The sequence below is a fragment of the Eurytemora carolleeae genome, unplaced genomic scaffold (assembly GCF_000591075.1).
Source record: "Eurytemora carolleeae unplaced genomic scaffold, Eaff_2.0 scaffold195, whole genome shotgun sequence".
In the NCBI taxonomy this organism is placed as follows: Eukaryota; Metazoa; Arthropoda; class Copepoda; order Calanoida; family Temoridae; genus Eurytemora; species Eurytemora carolleeae.
Window position 1 is genome coordinate 23,912 of NW_019396094.1, and position 27,149 is coordinate 51,060.

Genomic DNA, 27,149 nt, shown 5'->3' on the forward strand with positions numbered 1-27,149 from the left:
ATAGAAAATAAAGAACACATAAAACTGCACTTATTTACTGTAAGATAAGTACTTTACTCTAAAATTATCACTATTATTAATAATTTTGTCGGACACAAAAACTGAATTGGCACTTGTGACGTAAGAATACAGCTGTACTGAGATTGTACACATTTTACTTTGCCAGTACTAGAATCTATTTGGTTAAATCGATATACCAGTGTATCTGTAATTGTTATCGAACGTAACTTTTATACATTAACTATCCAAAAGAGGATTATAAGAAGAAGAAAAAAGTGTGTACATTGGATAATCAGATTAAGCGATCGTGATTAAGAATATCTCATTCTAAAGTTTTCAGCTCTGGAAACTTTTTTTAAAGATCAAATACTATTGTAAAATCGTCTAATTAATTGTCATTAAATGCAGCTTTCCTGTGATTATGACATTTGTTATGTGATTGGGAGAAAAATCTTAATAATGCCCTTATACTCTCGAAGAAGAAGAATGACAAATTGCAAGCATATGGCTGCAATTTAGTTGGTCACAGGATGGCTTAAAACTCATTATTTCTTCACAAATCAATCTTAATGTAGCGGCTAGGGTTTTATAATTTTATTTTGGGTTTTTATATTTTCGTGAATGTTTTTGAAATTCACCTTATTTTTTAATGATAAGGGAGGTCATATCTTTGTAATTACCACAGTACAGGTAGTATAGAATCAGCCCTGACGTTTACCAGCGTCATACAAGCCGGTACGTGTCGTGTGAGAGTGCTCAACGTTTATGTAAAAATGCACATTAGGCTTAAAGAAATAAAATATTTGTTTTCCATAATCCAAGTTCTAGCCACGCTCCCTCCCCGGAACTACTGGACCCACTGTGAAGAGTTTTACAATAATGTGCACAAACTCTTCAGGTCGATTGATTGATTACTCACCTATATGCACCTGTATGATTAGTAAATGCCTTTCGAGTTACATCAGTGTGGTTCCAAGTCTATACTACCTGTTCTGTGGTAATCACCTGGAATAAGAAATTAAAACAGAAACTTGGAAAACGCGAAAAACTTATTTACGATATCAGAGTTCGGGAGATATATAAAATTTACAGTCGTATATGTTATGATAATATTTCTTCATCGACGTGTTTATATTCTTCTTCAGAAGAATATACTTCATCATACAGGATGTCCCAAGAAACATGACTGTTGAGAGACGATTTGAAGATCGTCTTTGATATTTGATATACTTTTTGTATGATTCTTGAAACAATAACAAACAAACTCCCCTATCCTCGCAATTCTAAATGTGGCCTGCCTTTATTGACCTTTCATTATTACCGGAGATTAACTATTCCTTAAAATCGTCTCTCAACTGATGTTGCGTGCTAAACCCTGTAGTTGTTAATATGCACAATAAAAATTTGATTAAAAGTAATTAGTATTTCTAAAATTGTTTTGAAATAGTACATTTTCTATATTTGCATACATACATTTGTACAGAAATACTTATATAAACATATAAACACATTTAATATATATTCTACTGAAAAGTTTTCTTTAGAACTCTCATTTTTGCTAAACTGACAACAGACTACAAAGCAGGTTTCAGTTTAACATCTGTATATCTATATAATAAAACAAGACATTCTTATATATTTATATGTTGCGTAAAATCGGCCCCGGCCAAACGGCCTGACCGATTGGGCTGAAATCTTTTGTGGAAATTCATGGGTGGCCAGGGGTATTACAGGCAATTCTGGGCCCTTCAGCCAGTCTTACATATTAAGGATTTTAGGTCTCCCGCCCCCTCCACCCGCTCTCACTAAATTATACATTGCTCGGCCCAGAATTTATCTATGATTATTCTTTTAACTCTAAATTTAAAATATATAATTTATAGTATATTTACGTCCTTGAGGATTTTTTATTATTAAATCGTAATTTTTTTACTTTTTAACCAACTCTTGTATAGAAAACTTTTGTCTTGGATGGAATCGTTCTTTATTAAGAACTGAACGGGGGATGGAAACTTCTTGACTAAGAAAGAAACGTGGGGATGGAACCGTTCTTTGACTAAGAACGGAACAGAATGGTTGGACTGTTATTCTACTCGGAACAAAAGGGAACGGGACAGAATGGAATGATTGAAAAAAAGGAATGAGAACGGAACGATCTAGCTGAAGGCCCTTGTTCTAGAACGGAACGGAACAATTTAAAAAAAGTCCGAATGTGCCCAGCCCTATATATATGTTGAAACTCAGGTGGGGTGTCGATAATTATATGTTAGGTTGGCTAGTTGGTTCGTTGGTCAATTGGTTTGTTGATAAGGTTCCTCAACCTGGACACAAAGTTGCGAATAATCAGGTAAACGGATATATTTCAAACCTTCAAAAATACAGATATAGTAAATGGCAATGTATAAATGTTATTGTATGTTTAATTAGATAGCTTATATTTAGCTCAGGATGATAAGGATTGATTAAGGATTGAAGGGTTTGATCAAGTAGTTTAAAACATTTGTAAATACTTCTGAAAATATGAACCTGGTTTTAAGTGGAGTTTAATCTAAAACATTTCACTATTCGGTGTAGACCCTAGTCCCGAAAGCAGGAGGACGAGTTCTACATCCTGTGACAACTAGCAATAGAGCTCACACTTATTTCCGGTTAGAGATCATATGTGGTACGGTAGGAGGATCAGGTTCAGTTGAAGGATATGGTTTGGTTGGAAGAGCGGGTTTGGTCAAAGGATCTGGTTTGGTCATAGGATTTGGTTTGGTAGAAGGATCTGGGTCAGTTGAAGGGTCTGGTTTGGTTGAAGGATTGGGTTCAGTTGATCGATCTGGTTCAGTGGACGTATGTGGTTTGGTTAAAGGATCTGGATTTGGTTTGGTTGAAGGATCTGAATCAGTTCCTGAATTTGGTTCTGTTGAAGGATCAGGCTTGGTTGAAGGGTCTAATTTTATTGGAGGATCTGGTCTGATTGGAGGATAGGATCTGGATTGGTAAGAGGATCTGGATCAGTAAAAGAATCTGGTTCAGTTGAAGGATAAGGTTTGGTTGAAGGATTTGGTTCAGTTGACATATCTGGTTTGGTTGAAGGATTTGGATTGGTTGGAGGATCTGGTTTAGTTGAGGATCTGGATCAGTTGCTGAAGTGGGTTCGGTTGATGGATCTAGTTTGGTTGGAGGAGCTGGTTTGGTTGAATGATTTGGTTCGGTAGAAGGTTCTAGTTTGTTTGAAGGATTGGGTTCGGTTGACGGATTTGGTTTGGTTGAAGGATCTGGGTTAGTTGAGGGATCTGTTCCGATTGAAGGATCAGGATTTGGTTTGGTTGAAGGATCTGGTTCGGTTGGAGGGCCAGGTACAGTTGAAGGATCTGGTTTCATTGAAGGATCTGGTTTGGTTGATTTAGGATCAACAAGCTGAAGGTCAGTATTTGGTTGAAGGTCAATGATGTTAACTGCTGGCGGAAGGCGGGAGTTGAGGATGTTCATGGTGGTTAGTCGGGTTTCATGGAGGTATGTTTTCATGGTTAGGATGTACAAATTTGTTATGTCTTTCAGTTCATGGATATCATTCATCTGAATTCCATTTTGGAACGCATAGAGAGGTTGGGGTGGCATTGCTGTTGCTCAGGTGCACATACAGATTGCTAACACGTGGTTGGTTGGTGTGCCACAGATCATACATCCCTGTAGAAGGCAGGGAGAATTCCTGGTGCATGATTTCTGACGCTCCTGGCATGGGGCCTTGGTGTTGTCTCCATGGATAGTATCCTGTTGAAGAGATTGAATGACGTCAATTTAGTTTCAGATTAGTAGTTTGAAATGTTTAAACTTAGTTGGGGCGTCGATAATTAGATGTTTTGCTGGCTAGTTTATTAATTGGCTAGTTGGTTCATTGGTTAGTTGGGGCGTTGGTTAATTGGTTTGTTGATTAGGCTCCTCAACTCGGATACAAAGTTGCAAATAATCAGGTGAACGGATATATTTCAAACCTACAAAAAAATACAGATATAGTAAAAATAAATGGCGATTATTGAATCTTTAATTATATGGCTTACTATATAGCTGTGTCGGGATGATAAGGAGTGATTGGATCGGAGGGTTTGATGAAGTAGTTTAAAACATTTGTAAATACTTCTGAAAATATCAACCCGACTGTTTAAGTGGAATTTACTATGGATTGCAAAGTTATTTGTGGATTTGATTATTCACTGACTAAAATGTTTCACTATGGTGTTATATCCTCTTGTCGGAGTACAGAGAAATTGCCAGATTATTTCTTTAGTTTGGAACTTCTCCGAGAGGGGTTTTGGTAAAGACGACATTATTGATTTATATAATAAATCAATATGCAAAATGGTTAAAATAAATCCAGTTTTTTACAGATTACATACATGTATAGCGATTAGGAAGCCTTTAAAGAGCTAGTTTGTAAATGCCAGAAATGATTGGAAAATTTAAATCAAATCCAACCAAAACACATAATTCGATACATATCTTGAAGAACGATCCTGAGTATTTTATTTTGTTATGCTTCTAACCCTAACATATTCCTTTTACAATTATGCATTGCTATGGTTTAGATGTTTGGGATAGGTTTTTCAGTCACCAAAATATATATAGATGGTTTCGAGTTCACTATATTGACAGATGTTTAAATGATGCATGAGAATTTGAAAAGTTTCTGAGAAGCTTCAAAAGAATTCAATAAATCCAAGACTTCTCTATATTTACTAGCAGAAAGAGGGAAGAATTAGGAGAAATGTATCCAACTGTGGGTTAATAGTGATCGTTTTCCAGCTTTATTATTTTTACATTCTAAAAAATATGATGGGTATTCTTCCAAAGACCTGATCCTCAGTGTCAGGACTAGGCCAAATCTACAAAGCTATTTTTTTAGATAATGTTTGACTGGTCTGCTTCGTCTGCTGCTGGTTTCCAATTAATGTTAAAATGGCTAAACCGATCAAGCCCAAAATAACATGACTTTAAGGGAGATCCTAAAATAAAATCTTAATGAATCCCAACCCCATAAAATAACCTTGTATCCGCCCCTGAAAAAAATGCAATATAGTTAAATATATCCATTGTAGTATAATAACTGAAAAGCTGGTTTTTTTCGATATAGTGTATTGCGTGGTAATATTTAAATGTTAAGTCTTAAAGGATTGTGTGCAATCTTTCGATACATAACAAACATATAATTTTGATGAAATATCTTTTTTAAAAACCTGCCGATTAAGTACAGTGAGTAGTCTAGGAAAGTAGTTAGTGAAACAAAATACCCATGTCCAGACTCTAGAGAATTCCCACCTCTTTAGATAAATTTCAATTTGTCATATAAGTTTCATCCGTTGTAGTGGGCAACCTTGGACTTCAGGAGGCCCAAACATAAAGTTTTTATCTAAAGATTGATTGACATTTACATGATGGTTCTCCAATCATTCCAAACTTGCCAGACATTTGCTTGGCAACTTACAAACTCCTGCAGTTTTCATATCAGTTACAACTTTACAATACATCTATACCGCATTCAATATAAGGATTAAGAAAATATTTAAAGAGAATAAATATTATGAATTTTATCTCTGTGGATTTATTTGAAAACCAACTAGACTCGCTAGATATCAGTTTACAGAATATTACAGCTTGAAAAAGGTTATGAAGAATAATAAATGCATGGTAGGTGCAACTGCGGTTTAGGAACTTTCAAGGGGGGGGGGAGATATTTATTATTTTTTCAAGGAGGTGGGTGATACTTGTAATAGGGCCGTACCCAAACATGGACTCTCTGTCCCCTTTTAAAGAAATAATGATGAGTTGTAACGTCATTTTTGGTGCGGAAGAAAAAATGGTGTGTCATGTGCGTTCCCTCGCTCGTCTTGTGGATTACTGAAATTACAGTCTAGATAAACTAAACAGGATGCAGGGTTGACGCGGATCGACGGACGGTGTATAGCCATGGACTGTATTTTCTAATTTGACAGTATAATGCTGTCATTTCTTGGTAATCATCAAACGAGATGGAAATTCATGGGTTATCTTATATATTTTGTGTACATTTTTTAATTTATTGCAGGGTCAACTGTTCATATAAATAGTGGGTTGGTTGAGACCAGATAACCCGTTGTATTTATTCACAAAATTATTTAATTTCAGCACTTTCACTTATATATTTCTAAATATCAAAAGGTTTTAATATTAATTCGAGCTCGAGTTGACATTTGACATTGTTTACTGTTAAAATATTTCATTTACAGGATTTTCTATTTCTGAACAAACATGTTTTTTCATGTAAAACCTAAAAGATTTGGAAATTGAAAACAATTGAGTAGATCACCTCCACAGATTAAGTATACAATCATGCATGGATAAACGGACAGGTAGAAATTTTGAGGTTAGACTAAAAACTGATTTTTAACTTTATACACTATATTTAATTTTAAATAGATAATTTGTCAGTTTTAAAGCAGTTCTCTTACAACCTATTGAGAAGATATTTAGTTTTATAACTGCATAACTGAAGGAATACTGATGTCGATTGTCGTACATCATAAAAAATTCAGAAAAGATATTACGGTTTGATTATAAGTAAATGAGTTAATGTTTATGCATACTGAAAATTTTACTTGCTCGAATTTTGTCGAAAAATCTTTTACAGGACAAGGAAATAGCATCTAAAGGATGTAAAAACTCAAGATAAACCATGGAAATATTCGGTTTTTCAAAAATTTTATTTTAAAATATTCTTTTGAGATTTAAATTTTTATTCCTGTAAAGCATTTTGGTTGACAAACGTATTTAATTACATAATACTAATTAAAACTTACTAAATTGTGAATTTTATCAAACTACACCTGCAAGCTAGAGTATGAGTTCAAAGAAATTCTATCTTTAGTTTCAATTTCTCAATATTTTTACTTTTGTCTAGGTAGTTGATAAAAATCATTAACTTATAAAAAGAATGGAAAGATAAGTTTCACTGTTCTCAATTTGTTAGAAATAATTTTAAACCTGATATTTTCACAGACAAATAAAAATTGAAAAATCATTGATTGCAGAAAATGTTTTGAATTTGCAGAAAAATAACCTATAATACATACTGTTTGACAAAAATAGATTTCTTCCCTCTTATTTACCCCTTGTTTCCTTTCTTTTTATCCAATTTCTGTTTTCTTCTTTTCGTTTTGTTCCAGATAATGGGCCCCTCCCTTCTGTGGAAAGTAGGGGACACGTGCCCCTGTGCCATCCCCCTAATTACGGGCCTGGTGTTTAACACATGGCATTTTATCAGGGAATAAGAATAAAGGGAAGGGGAATGGCGCTGGTCTTACATGAGAAAGTCAGTCGTACTGTTTTGCAGAAGAGTTCGTTATCTCACACGCACACCCTTTTGAGTTTTGACCCAGACACACAATATAACTAGAGTCAAGGAAATTGCAGAACAATGTCGTCAATTATAATTATGTTTGAATAACGAGTCTAGACTGTACAAATACCGAGATTATTATGTACCGTATATACCTGCAGTACACGCCTTCGATTCGTTATCACTTACACACATTTTTTTTGGTACAGACACACATACATGACGTTTCCGCCCCCTGCATTTTATCCCCTGGGAATGTTGCTGATTTATTATTTTGTTTATACGCGATAACACCAAATTTGCACGATAGAATTTACTGCAATTTGTACTTAATAAAACAAGCTACAGAATGCTTTTAAAACAAAGGTTGGGGAAGTGACTAGATAATGTTATTCTGTATTTCAAGTACATCCCCCCCCTTCAGCCACCAATAGCGAGGGGGGGTAATGGCACACACCACCTTTCTCCTTAAGGAGATAAAATGCACCTCTCCCTTTGAAATAAATTTCATAATCATATGGTGATTATTGAAATATATAAAGCAATAATTTATTACAGGCAAAATAAATTTAAAATATAGATAGAATCTCAAACCATAATTGACTTGCTTCACCCTTCCTTTTCATCCTGTAAACCTTGTTTCTTCATTCCTATTCATCCTGTAAACCTTGGTTCTTCATTCCTATTCATCCTATAAACCTTGGTTCTTCATTCCTATTCATCCTATAAACCTTGGTTCTTCATTCCTATTCATCCTGTAAACCTTGGTTCTTCATTCCTATTCATCCTGTAAACCTTGGTTCCTATTCATCCTGGAAACCTTGGTTCTTCATTCCTATTCATCCTGTAAACCTTGGTTCTTTATTCATCCTGTATACATTGGTTCTCCATTCCTATTCATCTTGTAAACCTTGGTTCTCATTTTGAAGGAAGCTGTAACTTCCAGATAAAAATAAATACTGAAACATTAGTAAATATTTAAGAATGACGACCTGAAATAAAGCATCTTTTGAAAAATTGAAAATAGTGTCAACATTAAAATCTGTGTTTGTATTTTGACCAAAAAATATTCATTAAACTTTTCTACACTACAGTGAGCATTAGAAAATTTGTGTTTGTTGCAAAGACGCAATTCCTTAATAATTGTTATAAATAATCTTTTTATGAGAAGGTTTAATTAAGACAGATTTTTAAAAAGCAACTAGTTATAAATTACAAAATTACAAAATTTTATATATATATTATATAGTAATAAAAAGAGAAAAGAAAACAGCAATCCTCTTAATTGGCCTTAATTTATTTTTTCCTTCTACTCTTTGAATCTTTGTCCTTGTTTAGTTACTATTTCAATCCTCTTCATACGTCCTAGTTTAGTTTAGTTACTAATACGTAAAAGTTCAGTAACTCCTTCCATCCTCTTAATCCGTCCTGGTTTAGGTTCTCCATCTATTCTCTTAATATGCCCTAGTTTTTAACTCCTTTTATTCTCTAAACCCGGCCTGTTTCTCCTTCTATTCTCTTAATATGTCCTAGTTTATTAACTCTTTTCATGCTCTTAATCCGTCATAGTCATAGAGAATAGAATATATAGAGAGGAATTAAAAGAATCTCTCGGTATGAATTTTTTCAGTCCCTTTCAGCCTGAAAGGGAGTTCAAAGTGTACAAATCATGTTTAAATGTTCACAAATTTTTATGCAGTAGAGTACATTATTACAGTATGTTCCCTAGACTATCCATTTCAATTTCGATTTTTTTGAACTGTTAAATAAACTTTATAATTAATTAGGTGAATAAAAACATCATTTGATTTATAGTTATAACGGAAAATCATCGTTTGTAAAGTGGAAGGCATAGAGTCTATGTGAAATGATCATTGGTCAATTATGAAACCAGCCTACTTCATAATTTGGTTTTCTTTTAACAATAATTTTACATTTTCTATAAAATGATATTCCAGGGCCCAACAGGTTATATAGCATAAATATGTGAAGTACACCTGCAGTATGGAAACAGTACAACAAAATGGCCGTTTTACACTTTTTTCTAGTAAATTCCTCTCTATATATTCTATTCTCTATGGTCATAGTTTAGGTTCTGATCCTTCTATTCTCTTTATACGTCCTAGTTTATTAACTTCTCCATTCTCTTAATCTATCCTATAGGTTGAATCCTGTGTTTCCTTCATGATTTTTTGTTTGAAGAATTTTTTACTTTTAAACTTGGCTAAATCTTGGATAAGTTAATATTATTTCATAAAAAGAGCAAACTTTATCAAAGGAAGATTTAATAATCAAATTAATCTTATCATCAGAGCTAATCGTGATAAAAATATTTAGTCAGACTTCAGCGACACCGATAAAAAGAAATAAGATCTTTTTTAATCTTAAGCGTATTAAATGGTAAAAAAAAGAAGAGGAAAGACAAGGATGTACTTAGTCAGGTATCGTCAAAGCATCGAGGGATATAATTAATATTAAAAAGATCAAGACATCCTGGCATAAGTACAAATATTTCAAGTTAATATCAAAATGTCAAAAACCTACCCATGACCTGGTACAATATTATTTATTTCAAATAGAATAAAGGCAAAATACGGTCCTAAAAATTAAATCTTTGTTTACTTTCTACAAATGAAGAAAAAAAATTATTGTTTTTATTCGAATCATATTTAAAATTAAAAATTCACGGCACTATGGCAAGGGAACAATTTCCCCATGATATTAAATCCATCGTTGGATCAAGAAGTGAAAAAATATTTATTCTTTCTAAACTTGAACCTAATCTGTCTGTTCAAAATGAAAAATTATTTTGAAATTCCAAATATTTCCCAGATTTGAAAGTTTAAATCGAGAATAAAACAAACATTTTATTATAAAATATGGATGCATTCCCAACATGAAAGAGTATTTGAATGAATTCATTTGATAAATTTTGATATTTGAAGTTAAATATTTAGCTTCATTCCTTAAAAGTTGTGTATACAATATACACAACACATTACACAGGGCAGAGCGTATGCAAAATAAATCATAAAACCACTTAAAAGTTGTGCTGTATTTGCAATATTTAATAGGAGGAAATTGTCCGATTTAACTGAAAGACTAGCCAAGAGCAATAAAAACTTAGAATTTCTCTCCAATAATATTCTAATTCTTTTGCTTTCTGTTCACAGCTATTCCAAACTACTTATACAAATACTGTAATAAAGCAAGATCAAACGCACGTACGTCGTACATACTGGATATTTACTCCTTTTTTACTATGGATGTATGTTTTTAAACGCCTTTGTTATTATTAACTATAGGGTGTTGGGGGTGGGGGGCGGGGGGGATATCCAATAGCGCTTTGACCAGAGATAAGAGAGTTACAGAGATCGATTAACACCTATAATATGCGATATTTTCCACAGCATGTTCTATTGTGTACAAGTACTGTACACGACCAATCAGGAGACATCTGTAATCAGGGATATTTATGGATCCTTTGAATAGGAAATGCAAAATCTTTAAAAATAAACAAAATTCATAAACGTTATGTTTTATGTTTAAAATTTGAGTATTTCTTTAAAAGTTGTAAATCTTAACCCTTGAATGAAACACGTGGTCGTTAGATGTCAGTCAAAAAACATTACATGGAACCGTAGCATGGCGTGCCGGGACACTGTAGGCCTGCTCAGCCTATCCAGGTAGAGTGTATGAACAGTCTGTGTAGTCTATGGCTTTGACATATTTGAATACAGGGTATCTCAAAAAAGTCAAAATCAGATTTTCGAAGACCTCAGCCAGTCATTTAGATTACTAAGCAACCTGATCACGCCAAAAAAAATATGATAGTAAATTTAGAATCAATGGAAATTAAAACCCCGAGGGGCCCACATTTTGTGTGGGACCTCACATAACCCCAGGGAAGGTTTGTGGATGATCGAATTTTTAAAGATTTGCCTGTAACAAAATTAAATTTTCATCAAATTCTAAAAATCCACGAAATTTTTTTAAAATCCGCAAATATTGTTTTGTTTTTGTTTTACAATGTATATGAAGAGAAAATGTATACAATTGAAATAGAATATAGGCACGAAGAGCTCTAAAATCCTAGTCTATATATAATTTGATTGCCGATCTGTCTGCCTACCTGTTTGTTTGTATCCAATAAACGTCAAACGGCTGCACCTCAGCGAAGAGACAAAATTAGTTTTTTGCATATCTTTTCAACCTGAATGTGTAAATTTTTAATATTTCAAACTTCTTTTTGATTTGGCAGAATTCATAGCGAGTAATCAGTTGCCTTTAAATACAAAATTAATCTTTAAATATTGTATTTGTTAATAGTTTCTAGACACAATAAAATCTAAATGTGAGAGTGGAAAATTCAAAAATAACAAATAGAACATTGGCAAAAAATTTTCACAGTGTTCTTGGAAGGAAAAGCAGGGACAGACAAGGTTAATAATGTCGCCTAGAATTCTAACTAGAAGTTAACTAATGCTCATAAGACGTAAAAACTATTTTTATTTACTCTTTCTAATTCATAAATTATCGGAACTTAAAGCTAGGCCATTTTCAAGTTGATTGGGGCACCTAAATTCCTATGGGTATACCTTTTGAGCATGAATTTAGTTCAGTTTATGAATTGTTTGCACAATGATTCGGAGTATTTGAAAAACTCCAAACTTGAATTAACCTTCCTGCGGATCAGAGAAGGTTCTTTTAGATTTTACAATTATGTAAATTATCGTCCAAAATTGAGGGGTTACTTCAGGGAGCTCAGGGACACCTTGAGTTATTCATCATTAATTTGTTGAATTTGTTGGTTTACTCTCAGTGACTAACTGGCCTTTTTTATTCACAATCATAATCATATCTAGCGATCATATCTAGCGATCTTTACAATTTAATTAAAATCGTATTTATCATATTCAAACTGATATAAAATTATTACTTAATCCTTGCTTCACGAATTCTTATTTGGTTAATATTCTTCTAGTTTCTTGTCGAAGTTTCTAGTTCTGATGCTGCCCCATCCATGGATGCTGTAATTTCACTAATAGAACTCTCTCTAGAATAAACTAATCTTGCTCCGTCCCAGCTCGCAGTGCTGGATGTTCCTCCTCCTGTTCTAGAGCCTCCCGTCCGTCGAGACTTCCTCCTATTTAAATACTATATTAGAAATATGTGTCGCTAGCCTTCGACTTTAAAAAGTTTAGGTATCTTTGTTTTTAAACTGATTATGATAAATTCAACATTTTAACAAAGAAACGAGTCTTAGCCACAAACTCTGATTTTCCCATCTCTATATATTTGCAACCCGATGTCGTAACCTCAATCTCTATATATTTGCAACCCGATGTCGAAACCTTAGATATTTCAATCTATGAATTTAGATAAAATAATTTATGTTTGAAATATAAAAATTTACACCATCAGGTTGCAAAGATATAGTGATTAGAAAATTGTAGTTTGTGCATCAATGACTCAATTTATTTCATTACAAAACATTTTAAATTTTTGTTAATGTTTAATTGCCTTGATCTACGAAGCTGCCTAAGTTTTGTATATTCCTCCCCCTTCTCTGACATTACACCAAAAAGTTTTTCTAACTCCTCTCTCTCATCATCACTCCAGTCAGATTCAATACTAAATATATAATTCTGTGAATGCCGAAAAACACTCTTACTTTTATCAACATATACGATTTCAATCAACAAATTTTAGAACACTTTTTATATCATTTTCGATTGAAATCATTTATGTACATTTTCTTTTAACAAAATAAATATTGGATCTATACAAATCAATTTAAAGATTTTTTCTTCAGTATTGAATTTTTGTAAAGATATATTTGTGTATAGATGAGCTATTTCAACCTGTTAAAAGGGTTACTTGTTTGACCTGGTAGTGCTGGTTAAGGACATCAATGAATCTTGATGTTCTAACTTCCGTTGGCCTCCTCCATCTTCCTCATTTAGTATTTCTTCTTCCTCCTCAATGATTTCGTTTCCATCATTGTCAACAAGAAAGCACTTACCCCCTAGATGTAGTTTACGTCGTTCATGAGTATGTTTTGTGTGTTCGCGTCTCCAGTTTTGGTTTTCAGGGCACAATACAGATTTAGCAATCATCTTAAATTTTCCGACAGATTTTCTTGGGGAGCTGGGTATGGGTGCTGTTGTTAACTGTTTCACGATTGTTTCGAAAGTTGGCCGATTTGGATCCATCAAACGAAACCTAAAATAAAGATATTATACGTATATAATTCATCTATCTATATGTAATTGTAAATTGTCACAAAGAATAAGCTTTAAACGGAGATATGGAATGCTTTAATTATACCACCATTCAAAAGTTAAATTCTTTCTTCTATATTAAAATATTACAGAGGACTCGGCGTTGCCAGTGTCCATTAGTCTTTTTGTTACAGTTGCGCCAAAAAATTTTTTATCATGATGTTTATCAAATTATTGGTTTTAATTGGGTTTGATTTGCGTTTTCCACTCATTTCTGGAATTTTCAAACTCCATCATGCAAATAAATGCTTCATTTCGTACATTTCAGCTTTCACCTTGTTTTATACCCTTCATTATAGTCATTCATTTTACATTAACTACAAAGATCTGTAATAAACTGAATTTATTTTAAGTAAGATAAAAAATAATAAAGAGGAAAAAGATGTTACTTTTTTAAATCTTTAGAAAAGCTACTCTGTGAAGCTTTGAAAAATATTGTCTTTGTTTATATTCTTATTTCTAATTTCTAAAATTTGCTTGTCATCAATGTAGTATGTTAAGATCTTAAATAAATCTAATATGGAAATGACATTATTTAGAAGTAAAAAATGTTTTTTTCATTGCCCATACCCTTTTCTTCTATCAAAAAACATCTAATTGTAATGACATTGACATTTAGAATCATTTAGAATGTTGGTTTAAAATCTGAAATATCTAGTATCTGCACATTTAAATTATTTTCTTGCAAATTTAAATGATATTCAATTTTAAAATCAACCTTTTTTTTAAAAACACAAAGTCACAACTCGCTATTCAGGGCCTGACCTGAATAGTTCAGGGGTAATTACCTCCAACATTCTTGGGGGGGGGGGGTAAATAACCCCAATAACCCCCCTTATTTATGCCACTGCAGTTGTCCATCCCCCTCAGCCTTGTTTTTAACCTATATGTGTCTATTGTATTGCGCCCGGTATTTTGAAATCTCGAAACTCGTACAACACTCGGCAGAAAACGACCTTTTGCACCGAAACTGCTAATCTGAGGGGTATCCTACCTATCCTTTGTTGATATAATGTTGTAAATGCTAATAGTTGATGTGACGAATGTGACATTGAAATAGCGACAAAGAAGAACTTATAGGTTAAAGAATGGAGGAACGAAATGTGTACAGTCGTCTGATCCTATTCCTATGTAGATATTAATCCTGAAGGTTCTATCGTCACCCATTGTTTATTGTTTTCATGAGTTACCAAGACCTAACGGTACAAAGAAAAAATAAAACCAAGAGTAAATATATGTATGTTGGATTAAAAGAAAATGCTTTTATGCGGAAATTTCGGATTTTTTATTATTTTTTTACCTTGCAGGAATATTTTGCAGACATGGTGTAGAGGACACCGTCCAAGATTGAGTAGAATCTCTCCGTCTCAATTCACGCTCTCTTTCTCTTCAAAATGATAAATATTTAAATCCTTCTTAACACTAAGACAAAGCATCAGGTTTTCTACACAATTGATCAATATATTTAAAGATAAAAATAACGCCTTTTCTAGAAATTTAAACGTATTTGGTAATTTTTAAGCTTATTATTAACCACAAACATTTTTAAGAAGAAGTTTGTCGTTTAAAATGATAAAACTCAATATCCGATTATACATACATGTATCTTAAAACCGGTTTGAATTTTTTTTATCGTCATAACATTGTATTTCACTAGACCAGTTACAGCTTAACGGCCTAGAATTTCACTCTTACATAATGACATCTGAAAAATGTTGTTTAAAAATATAAGGCATTTTTACAAATGGGATGCGTAAAAAATCACATTTTTAGCTTTTTTTTTAACAGAAGATATTCTATAATTGATCAAGCAAAAGACCTGATATCTCTTTGGCCTGTACATTTTGCTACACTCTTTGACAAATGTTTAACGGAAAAAAATTTCTTGTTATTATTACCTTAGGGTAGCTATAATCTTCTCAACTATTTCCGATGGCCTCCTACTTGAATTCCCCACTAAACCCCTGTATCCACAGTATCCAGACTGAAACCGTTCCTCCTGTTCTTCCTCTCTTTGTAGGAACGCATTGATATCAATGTTTGCCTTCGATAATCAAACATTAAAATTAATACGGGTAAAGTAAATTGTGTTTAATAGTCAAGAAATTTTTTACCTTGGATTTTGACTGAAAAAATCTGGATGGAATCCTAGAGACAGTGCTTGATTTACCTAAAAATAAGCCATAATGTATGTATATTCGTTACCTGTACGATTGAACTCGGGGAGAGTGGCAGGTCAGGGTCTATAGAAATGATCGAAGGAGCTAGTGTGTAATGTGCTCAGTAGTCAGTACTTAGTAATTAGTGTTCTCAAGATTTTTTAAACTATTAATATTGAATTTATAATAAGAGATACATGTGAAATGTAAAAATTGCCAATCGTTTTATCCCGAAAAAGGTGTTTTGTTTAATTTTTATGACATTCTCTCTGCCCTCATGCCCGTTTTGATTGATTAACGTTTTTTTCCATATGCATCAAAAGGCGAGCATCTTAAATATAAACTGCCATGTCTTCAAAAGTTGTAATGGGCCAATATAATCCTTATTATTCCAGATTTAGAATTGAACATGTTTTTTTTATTAGGTTAGTTTGCTTGCGGCTTGGTAATTTTTAGAAAATTATGGAAATTAATATTGTGGAAAGTATTTTTTGAATATTGTCTTAATTTTGGCCTCCAACCGACTGAATTCTAGTCCAGATTCATAGATTTGCCATCCTCCCCTCGCTGCACCGATCGAATAAAATCTTATTGGACATGGCCCCAGTAAAGGGCTTAGTGGTAGGTTTTTGCCGGCAAGGATTTAAATCTGTCCCCTCCCCTTAAAATTTTATTAGTTAAATAACCTCCAACGAAAACCGTCAAATAGTCGAATTTATTATTATTATTTTTTTTATCTGCGTAGAAAAACGTCCATATAGACATTATATGACAATAAAAGAAATTTAGATGGGTGCGAATAACAAAAGTAAACGTTAAAAAATTATCAAAACTTGAAAATAGCTTTTGAAAAAAAATGTTTGTTAAAAAAATAGTTTAATAGTTTCTGTGAAAGATTTACCTCCGAATCCTAAACCTATGAGGACCTCAACGGGATCTGCCTCCCGGGCTTGGAGCAGAGAATCCACACTTTAAAAACAAATATTAAACTTCAAACTGCAGCCCTGATACCTGCGAGACTTGTTCATACATATTGCCTTACATAATGGTTCACTGCAGCAGAACACTTATTTTTCACCGTAACATCTTTTATTAACATCTGTATAGAAAAGACTGTATTTTATTCATGAGACCAAAAATTAAAAAAAAACTTCACATATATTTAGATATTTCTGAGTAATCTTTGAAGTTGTTTACCAGGGTTTCCTAGGGGGGGGGGGGTAATTTTACGATAATAAATGATGATGTATATCAAATTATGGGTTTTATTTTAATATTCCACAGAGGAAGTTGCCCTCGAGGTTCTAATAACTATGTAAAATTAAGAAACGATTTGTGAATGTCAAGTTCATGCTAGGTTATGTTATGCCAAAAAAGTAGATAAAGTTATACAGGGAGTCGTCTATGAATTATTTTTCTCTAAAATGCCGACCATTTTAACCTTCAAAATTAGACCTAACATTCGAAAATGTATTTGTCCCCATTTCCGCAGATATTAGTTGGCTTTTCATCCACTAAACTGGATGGTCGTCTGTGAAAAATGTTGCTTTAAAATGTCGTTAAAACATTCAAAATGTACTCGAAATGTACTCCATCCATTTTCCTAAGATTTCCAACATCTTTTTTGGTCATTTATTTTGAAAAATTCTTAATTCTATCATTGAAAAGGCGTAATTTATTCTATTCTGTTGTATAAAATGTAGACATAAATTTAATTTAAAAAATCTTTGGAAAAGAGACCGAGCAAATTATTCGAATAATAGTCATACTTTTCAAAGTTAAAACGACATAGGAAGAAATAATTCATCGACGACCACCCCCCCCCCCCTCTATGGAAATTGTACCTATAATAATTGCCATAATACATACGATATAAAAATAGTTGCTGATTTTTTGCCTGTAACATTATAACTTGTATGTGTATTTTTAGCAATAAACAATATCTTATCTTGTATTATTTTATCTTAGACCATAGGAGCACCTTTAACATAATACAGCGATGTTCAGTAGGCTAAAAGACTAAACGTACTTTTTTCAGAGACAATGTATATAGAATGTTAATATCCTAGTAAAAAGATTTCATGAATATCGAGAAGTAGTTGAACCGTATACCGCCGGTTTAACCAGTTTTACGCCGCGTCATGCTGAAGTTGGAAAATACATTAAATCTTAATAAATCAATATTGAAAAGGAGGATATTTTTATTCTAAAAGTGTTCTTGTCTGTGAGGATAAACTAATTAAGATTATGAATTAAGATTACAAAGTTAAATCAGCTTTAAGCTTAAATTCAAAATACTAGAAATTTAAATGTTTAGGCTAAATTTGAAGTTAAAAATGTATATGGAACATTGATTGGTATAGAATCAAATTCGTTATCGATCCCTTTGCTTTGTTTTTTTTATGTAGAGATAGATCAGATGTGGGATGGAAATACAGATCCATAAACAAATTTGATTCGGTTTTAACATATGTATTAATCCCGTTTAATTTTACACTAACACTCCCTTTAAGAACAAAATACTTAAAAAATTATTCCAAACAAAGGGAAAGCCGATTTTAAAACGACAGATTTTCATACAGTGAGAACCATTAAACTCTCGATTATGAAGACGACTTTTAGACTTAAATTAAAGTAAACCCAATGAACATTAGAAACAGCAATTGTGCAGTATAAATTGACCATTTTACTTGTGATTTAATAATAGTAAAACTTTATTCTATGTAGCAACATCAATTACATATAATTATTACTTTGATACCGTCTTCATATTCCACAGTTTTCCGGTTCTCACTGTATGTAACTACAATTTATTAAAAAATAATTTTTTTTCAAACCTAGAATTTGAGAGGTTAGACTGTTCGCTGTTAAGAGAAGCTAAGGTATCTGAATGTGTAAATAGGTTCCTTCTCTTCTCAGTTCTAAATATTAAATTAGATTCTCCACACCTTCCGGTCTCTTAATGTATTTTATAATATGTCTACGTATTACAACCATCAAATTTTGCTCCATAACATTATTTATAGAGAGTTGTCTGAAATTTTAGATATATATTTAGAGCAATTATCCTTTAAGTTGAATGAACCTACATTCATAGAGTGGCACAAGGTACTAATGCAAGGAAAGTTGTTTCAGAGGTGTACACATTTTTGTACTTCAGTGTACTGTCTTTTGGCGGAAAAGTAAACACAAGACGGGTGTCACAGCCTGACATGGAATCAATTTTTACAAAAATAATCTATGAAATATTCTGGTCAAAGGAAACTATTATGTGAATTTTCAAAATTATCAAAATTAAATTATTTTAATCTCCTCGGATACTAAACGAACACTGATGCATCTATTCTTGTTTATAAAGTCCGCCCAGAGAGAACTGGTTTCAATGTGTACGCAGAGTATACGCAACTGCAATTAACTTTCCTTGTATTAGTACCTTGGAGTGGCATGTCTGAATCCAAGTGGCATTCTTTAAACCTTGCCGAGTAATCCGTATTTTTCTCCCAACAAATGGTGTGCAAATAATACCGTAAAATTGGAGTTTAAACTAGTATAAAGTGTGAACTCTGCATATTCATATATACTTTTTATGTACGTCGATTGTAGAGTCTTTTTTGTAATATTTCACAATCACACTTCCCCGCCCCCCCCCCTTAAAAAAAACTTATGATAATTTTTGTCTGTATCGAAATTTATTTAATTCAACGGAGTTTATTCAGTAGTTGAGGATTTATCTGTATATAGGAACTGAGTGCTGATAAGAAACCCTTCAACTGGAGGAATATATACAAAATATACTTTCTTTCTAGTTACTTACATATTTATTAAAGATTTGTTTAATGTTTTCAGCGTTTCTGTCACAACTCAAATGTTCAAATCCCTAAATCTTTGCAACCTAATAGTTGTAAATCTTTGATATTTCAAACTTAAACTTTTTGAACTAACCGCATTCATAATTTGAAATATTAAAGGTATGCAACATTGGGATCCAAAGAAATAGGGATAATAAATTAGAGTTTGTTGAAAAAAACGTTTTATTTGCTAAACATATGTATTGCTTTCAAATCATTTAATATAAACATATTAAATACGAATTTTAGTCGGCTTATGAAAAAAGTAGGTCATAATTAAAATGGAAATATTAGATTTAATACTTACGGTTTTTTGCTCCGATTGTTAAAGATCATCTTGGCTGGATTGCGGTACTGTAAAAAACCAGCTGAAAATAATTAATTATTATTAAACTATTAGCTAACCGGTAAAAACTATTTCAACAAAACATTATCTCATATTATTATATAAAACGAGCCTTCACTTATTTTAAAATGATTTTAAAGTAAGCCTCTAAGTCATTTATCAGTACTGAATTTATTACAATGCTTCCTTGCAGAATATAAAACAGAATATAAAACAGAATATAAACAGAATATAAAACAGAATATAAAACAGAATATAAAACAGAATATAAAACAGAATATAAAACAGAATATAAAACAGAATATAAAACAGAATATAAAACAGAATATAAAACAGAATATAAAACAGAATATAAAACAGAATATAAAACAGAATATAAAACAGAATATAAAACAGAATATAAAACAGAATATAAAACAGAATATAAAACAGAATATAAAACAGAATATAAAACAGAATATAAAACAGAATATAAAACAGAATATAAAACAGAATATAAAACAGAATATAAAACAGNTCATTCAGAGAAAAATTTCATAATTTCAGGAGTTTGTCTTTCAGGAGTTTGTCTCGTCAGGAGTTTGTCTCGTCAGGAGTTTGTTTCTCAGGAGTTTGTCTTTCCGGAGTTTGTCTTTCCGGAGTTTGTCTTTCAGGAGTTTGTCTTTCAGGAGTTTGTCACGGCACCGTCATTAACAGCCACCAAAAAAATGAAAACTTATGGGGATTGTTTTAGCCATTGTTGGTCGTTTTATACTATATTACAAAAGTGTAATTTTGAAAGTGTAATAAAAAACATTAATAGATTTTGAAATCTCATCAAAATTCATTCAAAATTTGCATAAGGAGATTTTTTTTAAATTATGAAAAATTTGGACCCCGAAAAACTCAAAAAAAAAACATTTTGGTCTCTTCAAAAGCTACGCAAAAATTAAAAAAGAAATTTCCCGCCTCCCCCTCCAAAAACTTTTTTAAAAAACACATTGGACCCCAAAAATCTCGAATACCTAGTCTTCAATTTTTGAAGAAAAAATTAAATGTATTTTCTGAACTAAAAATGGGTTCAGATAATACAATTACTTTTTAAAAATATAAAAGACTAGGTATTTGAGATTTAATGTCCAACGTGTTCATTATTTTTTTCATGCTTTTTAAATTTTTGAGCAGCTGTTGAGAAGACCAAAAAATGTTTTAAGTTTCCATATTTATGTAAACAAATATATTTGGTTTCCTCATACTGTGCGTAAAACCAATGCAAGAGGAGCTAAGAGGTCACAAAGTCGTAAAAGTTATGTCGCATAAATTAACTTTTCCTTCTGTCTAGTTTGCTTTGTAACATTCTTTGAACATAACAAGAGTGTCGTTGCCTCCTCCCTTTCTTATTACCTTATTTGCCCATTTTATCAATACGCTTGTTTTTAAATTGGTTTCGTTGCCCAGAAACAAAAAAGCTGTAACACAAACGTGAGACATCATTTCTAAACTCTCAGCCTCAGAAAATATGTCATTGTAATTAATAATTACATGACATATTTTCTACTCATCACTAGAAAGCTTTTAGTTAAATGATAATAATTTCCCCTTTTTATGAAATAACATGAAAATGTTTTTAAACTTGATGAAAATTCCCCCATCTACAACACTTAGTAGTCATCGTCATTTATTTAAATTATTATGTAAATACTTTTTATAGTCTATTAATATGAATATCTGATATATTTTGCATATCAGATAATATGAATATCTGATATATTGTGAAAATTAATAGAATTAAAAGGACTGTAGATTAATTTCAAGTGAACCTCCGATTAAATAATGGCATGTTAATTTTTTGACATTTGAGTATTTTTGACATTTTCAGATAAAATAACGACAATATCTTCCAAACAAATACTCAGATAGAGGTTTAAAGGGGAATGCTACACTTTAAACTTTAAAGCTTCTTTCGGATTCATTTGAGACATATCAAACTTTTTAAAGATCTGTAAATCCTGAGTTTGAGCGCAAATTCGACGTTCAAAACGCCTACTTTGTGGGTGGATAGTTGGATACGTTTTCAGAATTGGTTTTTTTAAATTACTAAATAACGACGACGAAAAATAAAGTAAAAATCATACTACAATCTAATTAGATGGCTGGGAACATATTTCTCAAAAGAAATTTGTCAATAAATCAATGCTAGAATCAATTATTTCGTTTTCATCATTATATTGAATTTCTTATTTTCTTTGAATTTATTAACAGATTTCTTAAAATTCTCCAAATGTCGTCTTTTTAATAATAATTCAAGAAAATCGGCAGAAAATGTTTGTGAATAATAAGAACTAGAATAATGAGAAAATAGAAACTAATAATTGAACAAGATTACTTATTTTCGATGATAAGATTAATTTTGTTTTTTCAACCGGTTCCGAAACAACTAATTAGTTTACTGTAGATTTTTGTTTACAATTTTTGTCGTCGTTATTTAATAATTGAAGAAAAACTAATTCTGAAAACGTATCCACCCCCAAAGTAGGCGTTTTGAACGTCGAATTTGCGCTCAAACTCAGGATTTACAGATCTTAAAAAAGCTTAATATTTCTCAAATGAATCCGAAAGAAGTTTTCCACAAAACTGCATACTCAGTTCAACTACCTTACATAGCCGGTCACTCCCTTTAAATAATGAATAAATGTGCAAATTACGCCAAGTTCTACAGGTTGATTTTGTTCTTATGTGTTTATATTTGTGTTCTAATGTTATAATGTTATTTTTAATGATTTGTCAAGAAAATAACAAGTTTACAGTTGCTGAAAACTTTTGACGTAAGAAAAATTTCGCACAATCGACTTTGATGTTTCATGAATTGTGGGTAACCCTGTAAAAAGTTAATGTTTCATGATAAAAGACCCCGAAACATAGATCTAAGAAAGTTCTCAAGTATGTATCTAACCTTACATATCCTTCATACGAGTAAAATACGAAAACTATGCATTTATGTTGGGAATTGAACATTAGTTTAAGCATGAATTAATTAAATTATTTTAGTTTTTTACTTCCTTTAAAGTCTGTAGTAGACATGTTTGGTGTTAATTCTTTGGCTTAAATTATCATATGTCAACTTCCACTGCCAAGATTTATAACAAACTGAGTAAGCAAGATGAATTATATGTATAAAAGATAAACATTGTTAACTTCCGGTACCCTGCACTGCAACACAATAAAAATTACTTTGAACACAGAAGTCCGCGATGTTTACACATTATATTTCATAATATTTTTATTCTATTCGTATCTATATATATTTAGGTATACGCCCAGAATAAAGGTTTTAACAAGGGAAGCAGGGTTTTTGGGTGTACCTAAAAAAAGCTAAATTCAAAAACGTCATTTAGATCAAACGCAATCTCAAAAAATGCTACCCTAATAATCGCTAAACTCATATAAAGCTAAATTTCCCTAATCAAAATTTGTACTATGTATACATAAACGAAAAATAAGTTTATAATAGTTTATAAAAAAAATACGTCATTAAACCATTGTCGAACTATATAACAGACAAACAGCTATTGAAATTGAGAAAATTGGAAAGACAAATTGTTATCATAAAAACACGTTTTCGTTTTAGCGTCGTATTTCTTGACTATTTTCTATAAATACAGAATAACTGTTGCTAATTGTGATAACAGGTAGATACATCAGAAATTACGAAACCCAGTGTCATTCTCGTAATTAAACAATGCAAAGGAAGGTGGGAGCACGCTGCACACACGAGGAGAAAGTATTATGTGGTTTATAATTTTAATATTTGAGAATTATGGGCAGAGCCACGTGACCAGATACTGAACGGCCATTGGTGAAAATTCTGGTCATGATAAAGACAAGAATTATTTTTTCAATTAAATCTACTAAAAATTAATAAGTAATAATAGGAGCGTACCTAAAATTTTTGGCACCTCTGGGTTATCCTAATTTTCAGATTTGTTCCGTATTTGCTGAATATGATATGTTTAAATATACCATATACCATGTATCACATATATATGAGTTTTGGTATAACTTTGGTTCATATACCATGCATTTACTTTCATTTTCTCAGCAAAAATTTACTTCATATACAAATTGAGCTCGCTTATAATGTTCATAAGACAACCTTATTTTTTAGTAAGTTTTTTAAAGTTTCTTCTCATAAGATTTGTAAAACATTTTTAATTTTTCATTATTTATTTTTGTAGTTTTTCTAGAATTGAAGAGGGTCCAGACCGAAATATGTTTTCAAACAAATGTGGAACTAACCCCTACTTTATTTACTCAAAACCAAATTAAAACATATATCATTGCTTTTGGTTAAAAAAAAATCTATATGAGAGAATGATATTTAACCTTTTAATTTTTTATATGTTTTTATGTAAAAAGTACAAACTTTCACAAGTTTTTGTAAAATTATACTTGAATTATGTATCTTTTTCTCACCTTCAGCCCCCAATCTCATATTGTCATTTTCCAAAATGCTTTGAGTCTCTATTATACCGTTTTCCATGTCAATTGGTAAATCAGGCAAAGCGGCAACCCATTCCTTGTACACATTTTGTTTAGAGTTTTTATAACATAATTAAATAAGAATACCCTTCAAATTAAAGTAGGAAAATATTTGGAGAAATAAACTTTAATTTTGTAAATATGTCGACAAAGGAATCCAGGGGACATTAGTTCCAAAACTAACACTTGGCCCATTTCTAACACTGAGTGTTAGAAATGGGCACAAATTGAAAGATTGGGTTTTTGAGATCCCAGCCCATATCCAGAGTAAAAGTCGATAATAAAAACTATAACCAACATTTTATTAAACATGACGAGGACAACAATTCCCAATTTAAAACTTTTTTTAAAATCAAAATTATAATAAGAGTTCTTTTCATATCCTGAATTTGAAACATTGTCGCGTTTTCGAGACAAAACCCACTTTCCCGTTTTTGAGTATAATCCACAATTCAAAACAAAACTCACTTTCATAACTTACAAAATAAATCACTAAAAACAAAATTTATCTTATGAAGACTAAATTGACTTCTGAATTATTTCTAGAATCTAGGTTTCCACATTTTATCTGTTAAATTAGAGAATATGGATGATTTATTTTCGAGCATTTTAAACGATGACTTTCCGCATTTCTAGTTAAATCTATATTGTAAGAACAAATGATATTAATATTTTGATTTCTCAATGCTGTAATGATTTTTGAATTATCAAAGAACAGTTAGTTTTTTTATTGTCTATTTTGTTTATATTTTATCTTAACAAAAAATCTTGTTTTGTTTCACAAGAGCGTAAATACTTGACATTGATATGAATTCCGGTAATTGTCTCAAAACCAGGATATGTTTCGAAAACGTGACATGAGATGAAATCCGGTAATTATCTCAAAACCAGGATATGTTCTTAAAACGCGATTTGAGCTGAAATCCGATAATTGTTTCATAAAAGGGATATGTTCGAAAATGAAATCAAGAATCATCAAAAACTAATTCTCACATTTTATTATTAGTTTAAAATTGACATTTATTGTTTCAATAAATAGTTTTAGCCATTTTTGATAAAGATATGGTGTAATTTTGTTATACTCGTCTTGGATTTTAAGATATATACTCTTGAAAAAGATAACTTTGCAGATTTAGCCCATTTCTAACACTCAGTGTCAGAAATGGGCCAAGTGTTGTTTTGGAACTAATATCCCCTGGAATCGGGTTGCAAAGATATAGGAATGAGTTTGAATGAGTTTGTTGAAAATACTTAATTGTTCCTATAAGCATATAAATTCTGCTGTGCTGTTAAGTGAAATCAAATTAATATTCAAATGTGTTTCATTCCTGAACGGTCACAGGAGACTTGGCTCTACCAGTTCCGTAATCTACCTTCAGCATTCCTGATAATAGCTTCCTTGGATCATCATTTGTTCCTTTCTTAGACTCTCTAGTGTTGGTTTGTTTTTCAAGGTTGGGTACTTCATTTAAGATATCTTCTTCTTTATCTATAGTTAGGGTGCAATGAAGTTTTAAGTCACTAACCAAATCTTTTTGTTCACTCAATCTATTTTGAGAAATGAGATAATGCTTCTCCTCCTGTTTTAAGAGATTTGAACCCTCTAGTCTTGGCTCCATTTACTGAACCTTCAACATAGAAACTGTTGAGCTGAAAACAACAATTTAAATAGGAATTTCATTTTGACTATAAACTATTTTAATATCTAACTACAGCTAAAGGGGGGGGGTACACGAACTGGGTTGGGTTGGAAAAGTTTATGTAAAAAAAATATTCTCAAGAAGATGAAATTGTTGGTAAAATTGTAACAACTAGAAGGTCGGGATTAATGCTTCTTTGCATCATAAAATGCCACAAAATACTTGGGGAAAAATCTTTTAAAACCATAATTTTGTTTCTTGAATTGTTGGTTCAGTGCTCAAGACATTTCAAAATTAGAAAGTTTCATATGAAGATCATAAGTACTTTATATTATAAAGTGGCATTTAAAAGCTATAACCCTATGTAAAAACTAAGTATCATTATATACATAATTCATAGGTATGAAATCAGTTCTATATTGTTTTTCTAATGTTTTCATGTTTTCCTTGAAGTCCAGGGAAAACGCTCAGATTCTCATTGAAATTTGTATTATCAGTTCAATGATCAGTATCAAGAATACATGGAATTAAATCTCACATAACTGTTGAATGAGTAAATTCACTGAAGATTATAGAAGATATATTAAATGATCAGTTCTGATCAGCTGACTGCCTGTCTGCACTCGACTGCCTGAAACTACCTGTTGAATGTTTTCTGCCTATATAGTGTACACTCATGACTCAACCCACAGGGTCAGCAAAACACACTTCCTTCTTTTTATAATTCTTTCCATCGTGACGTACATGCAATATGCATGCAACCGTCGTTGTCCGGCGTGTTGAAACACTTTTTGGGAGTTATTGACTAAAAGGAAAGTTTGTTATTAAGGATATTTGTAAATGGCATTTAGAAAAATATAAACCATGCAGGTCTACACATTTAATCTAAAAAATATATGAAATAGAGAACTTTTACTCACAATTATACAAAATATGTACTTGTTTTGAGAGCTCTCTATGGACCAATAAAAATTTATTTATTTTCTTATTTTTA

At 31.7% G+C, this 27,149-nt stretch overlaps 2 protein-coding genes across 6 annotated transcripts; both read right to left on the bottom strand.

The window, feature by feature from the left end:
- Positions 1 to 2,343: 2,343 nt before the first annotated feature.
- Positions 2,344 to 26,769, bottom strand: LOC111694741 (uncharacterized). Of its 5 annotated transcripts, XR_002763702.1 has the most exons (14): positions 26,602 to 26,769; positions 25,844 to 26,143; positions 24,450 to 24,552; positions 19,959 to 20,019; positions 18,641 to 18,724; positions 16,705 to 16,772; positions 15,759 to 15,814; positions 15,543 to 15,688; positions 14,945 to 15,031; positions 13,250 to 13,585; positions 12,884 to 12,994; positions 12,300 to 12,506; positions 11,493 to 11,573; positions 2,344 to 3,983 (listed from the first exon to the last, which is right to left on the bottom strand). XR_002763702.1 is itself a non-coding variant. In XM_023463740.1 (12 exons), the coding sequence occupies exons 2-12, from the start codon at positions 26,132 to 26,134 to the stop codon at positions 12,341 to 12,343; spliced, it is 1,509 nt and encodes a 502-aa protein (XP_023319508.1). In that variant the 5' UTR covers positions 26,135 to 26,143; positions 26,602 to 26,769; the 3' UTR covers positions 11,852 to 12,340. The 5 variants fall into 5 exon arrangements, 4 of the variants coding, with proteins under 4 accessions (XP_023319508.1, XP_023319509.1, XP_023319511.1 ...); XM_023463740.1 differs by lacking the exons at positions 2,344 to 3,983; positions 11,493 to 11,573 and having other exon boundaries at positions 11,852 to 12,506; XM_023463741.1 differs by lacking the exons at positions 2,344 to 3,983; positions 11,493 to 11,573 and having other exon boundaries at positions 11,852 to 12,506; positions 25,844 to 26,165.
- LOC111694725 (soluble scavenger receptor cysteine-rich domain-containing protein SSC5D) lies at positions 2,640 to 3,609 on the bottom strand. Its single transcript, XM_023463718.1, has 2 exons — positions 3,066 to 3,609; positions 2,640 to 2,938 (listed from the first exon to the last, which is right to left on the bottom strand). Exons 1-2 carry the CDS (start codon positions 3,607 to 3,609, stop codon positions 2,640 to 2,642), a joined length of 843 nt encoding a protein of 280 aa, XP_023319486.1.
- Positions 26,770 to 27,149: the final 380 nt, after the last annotated feature.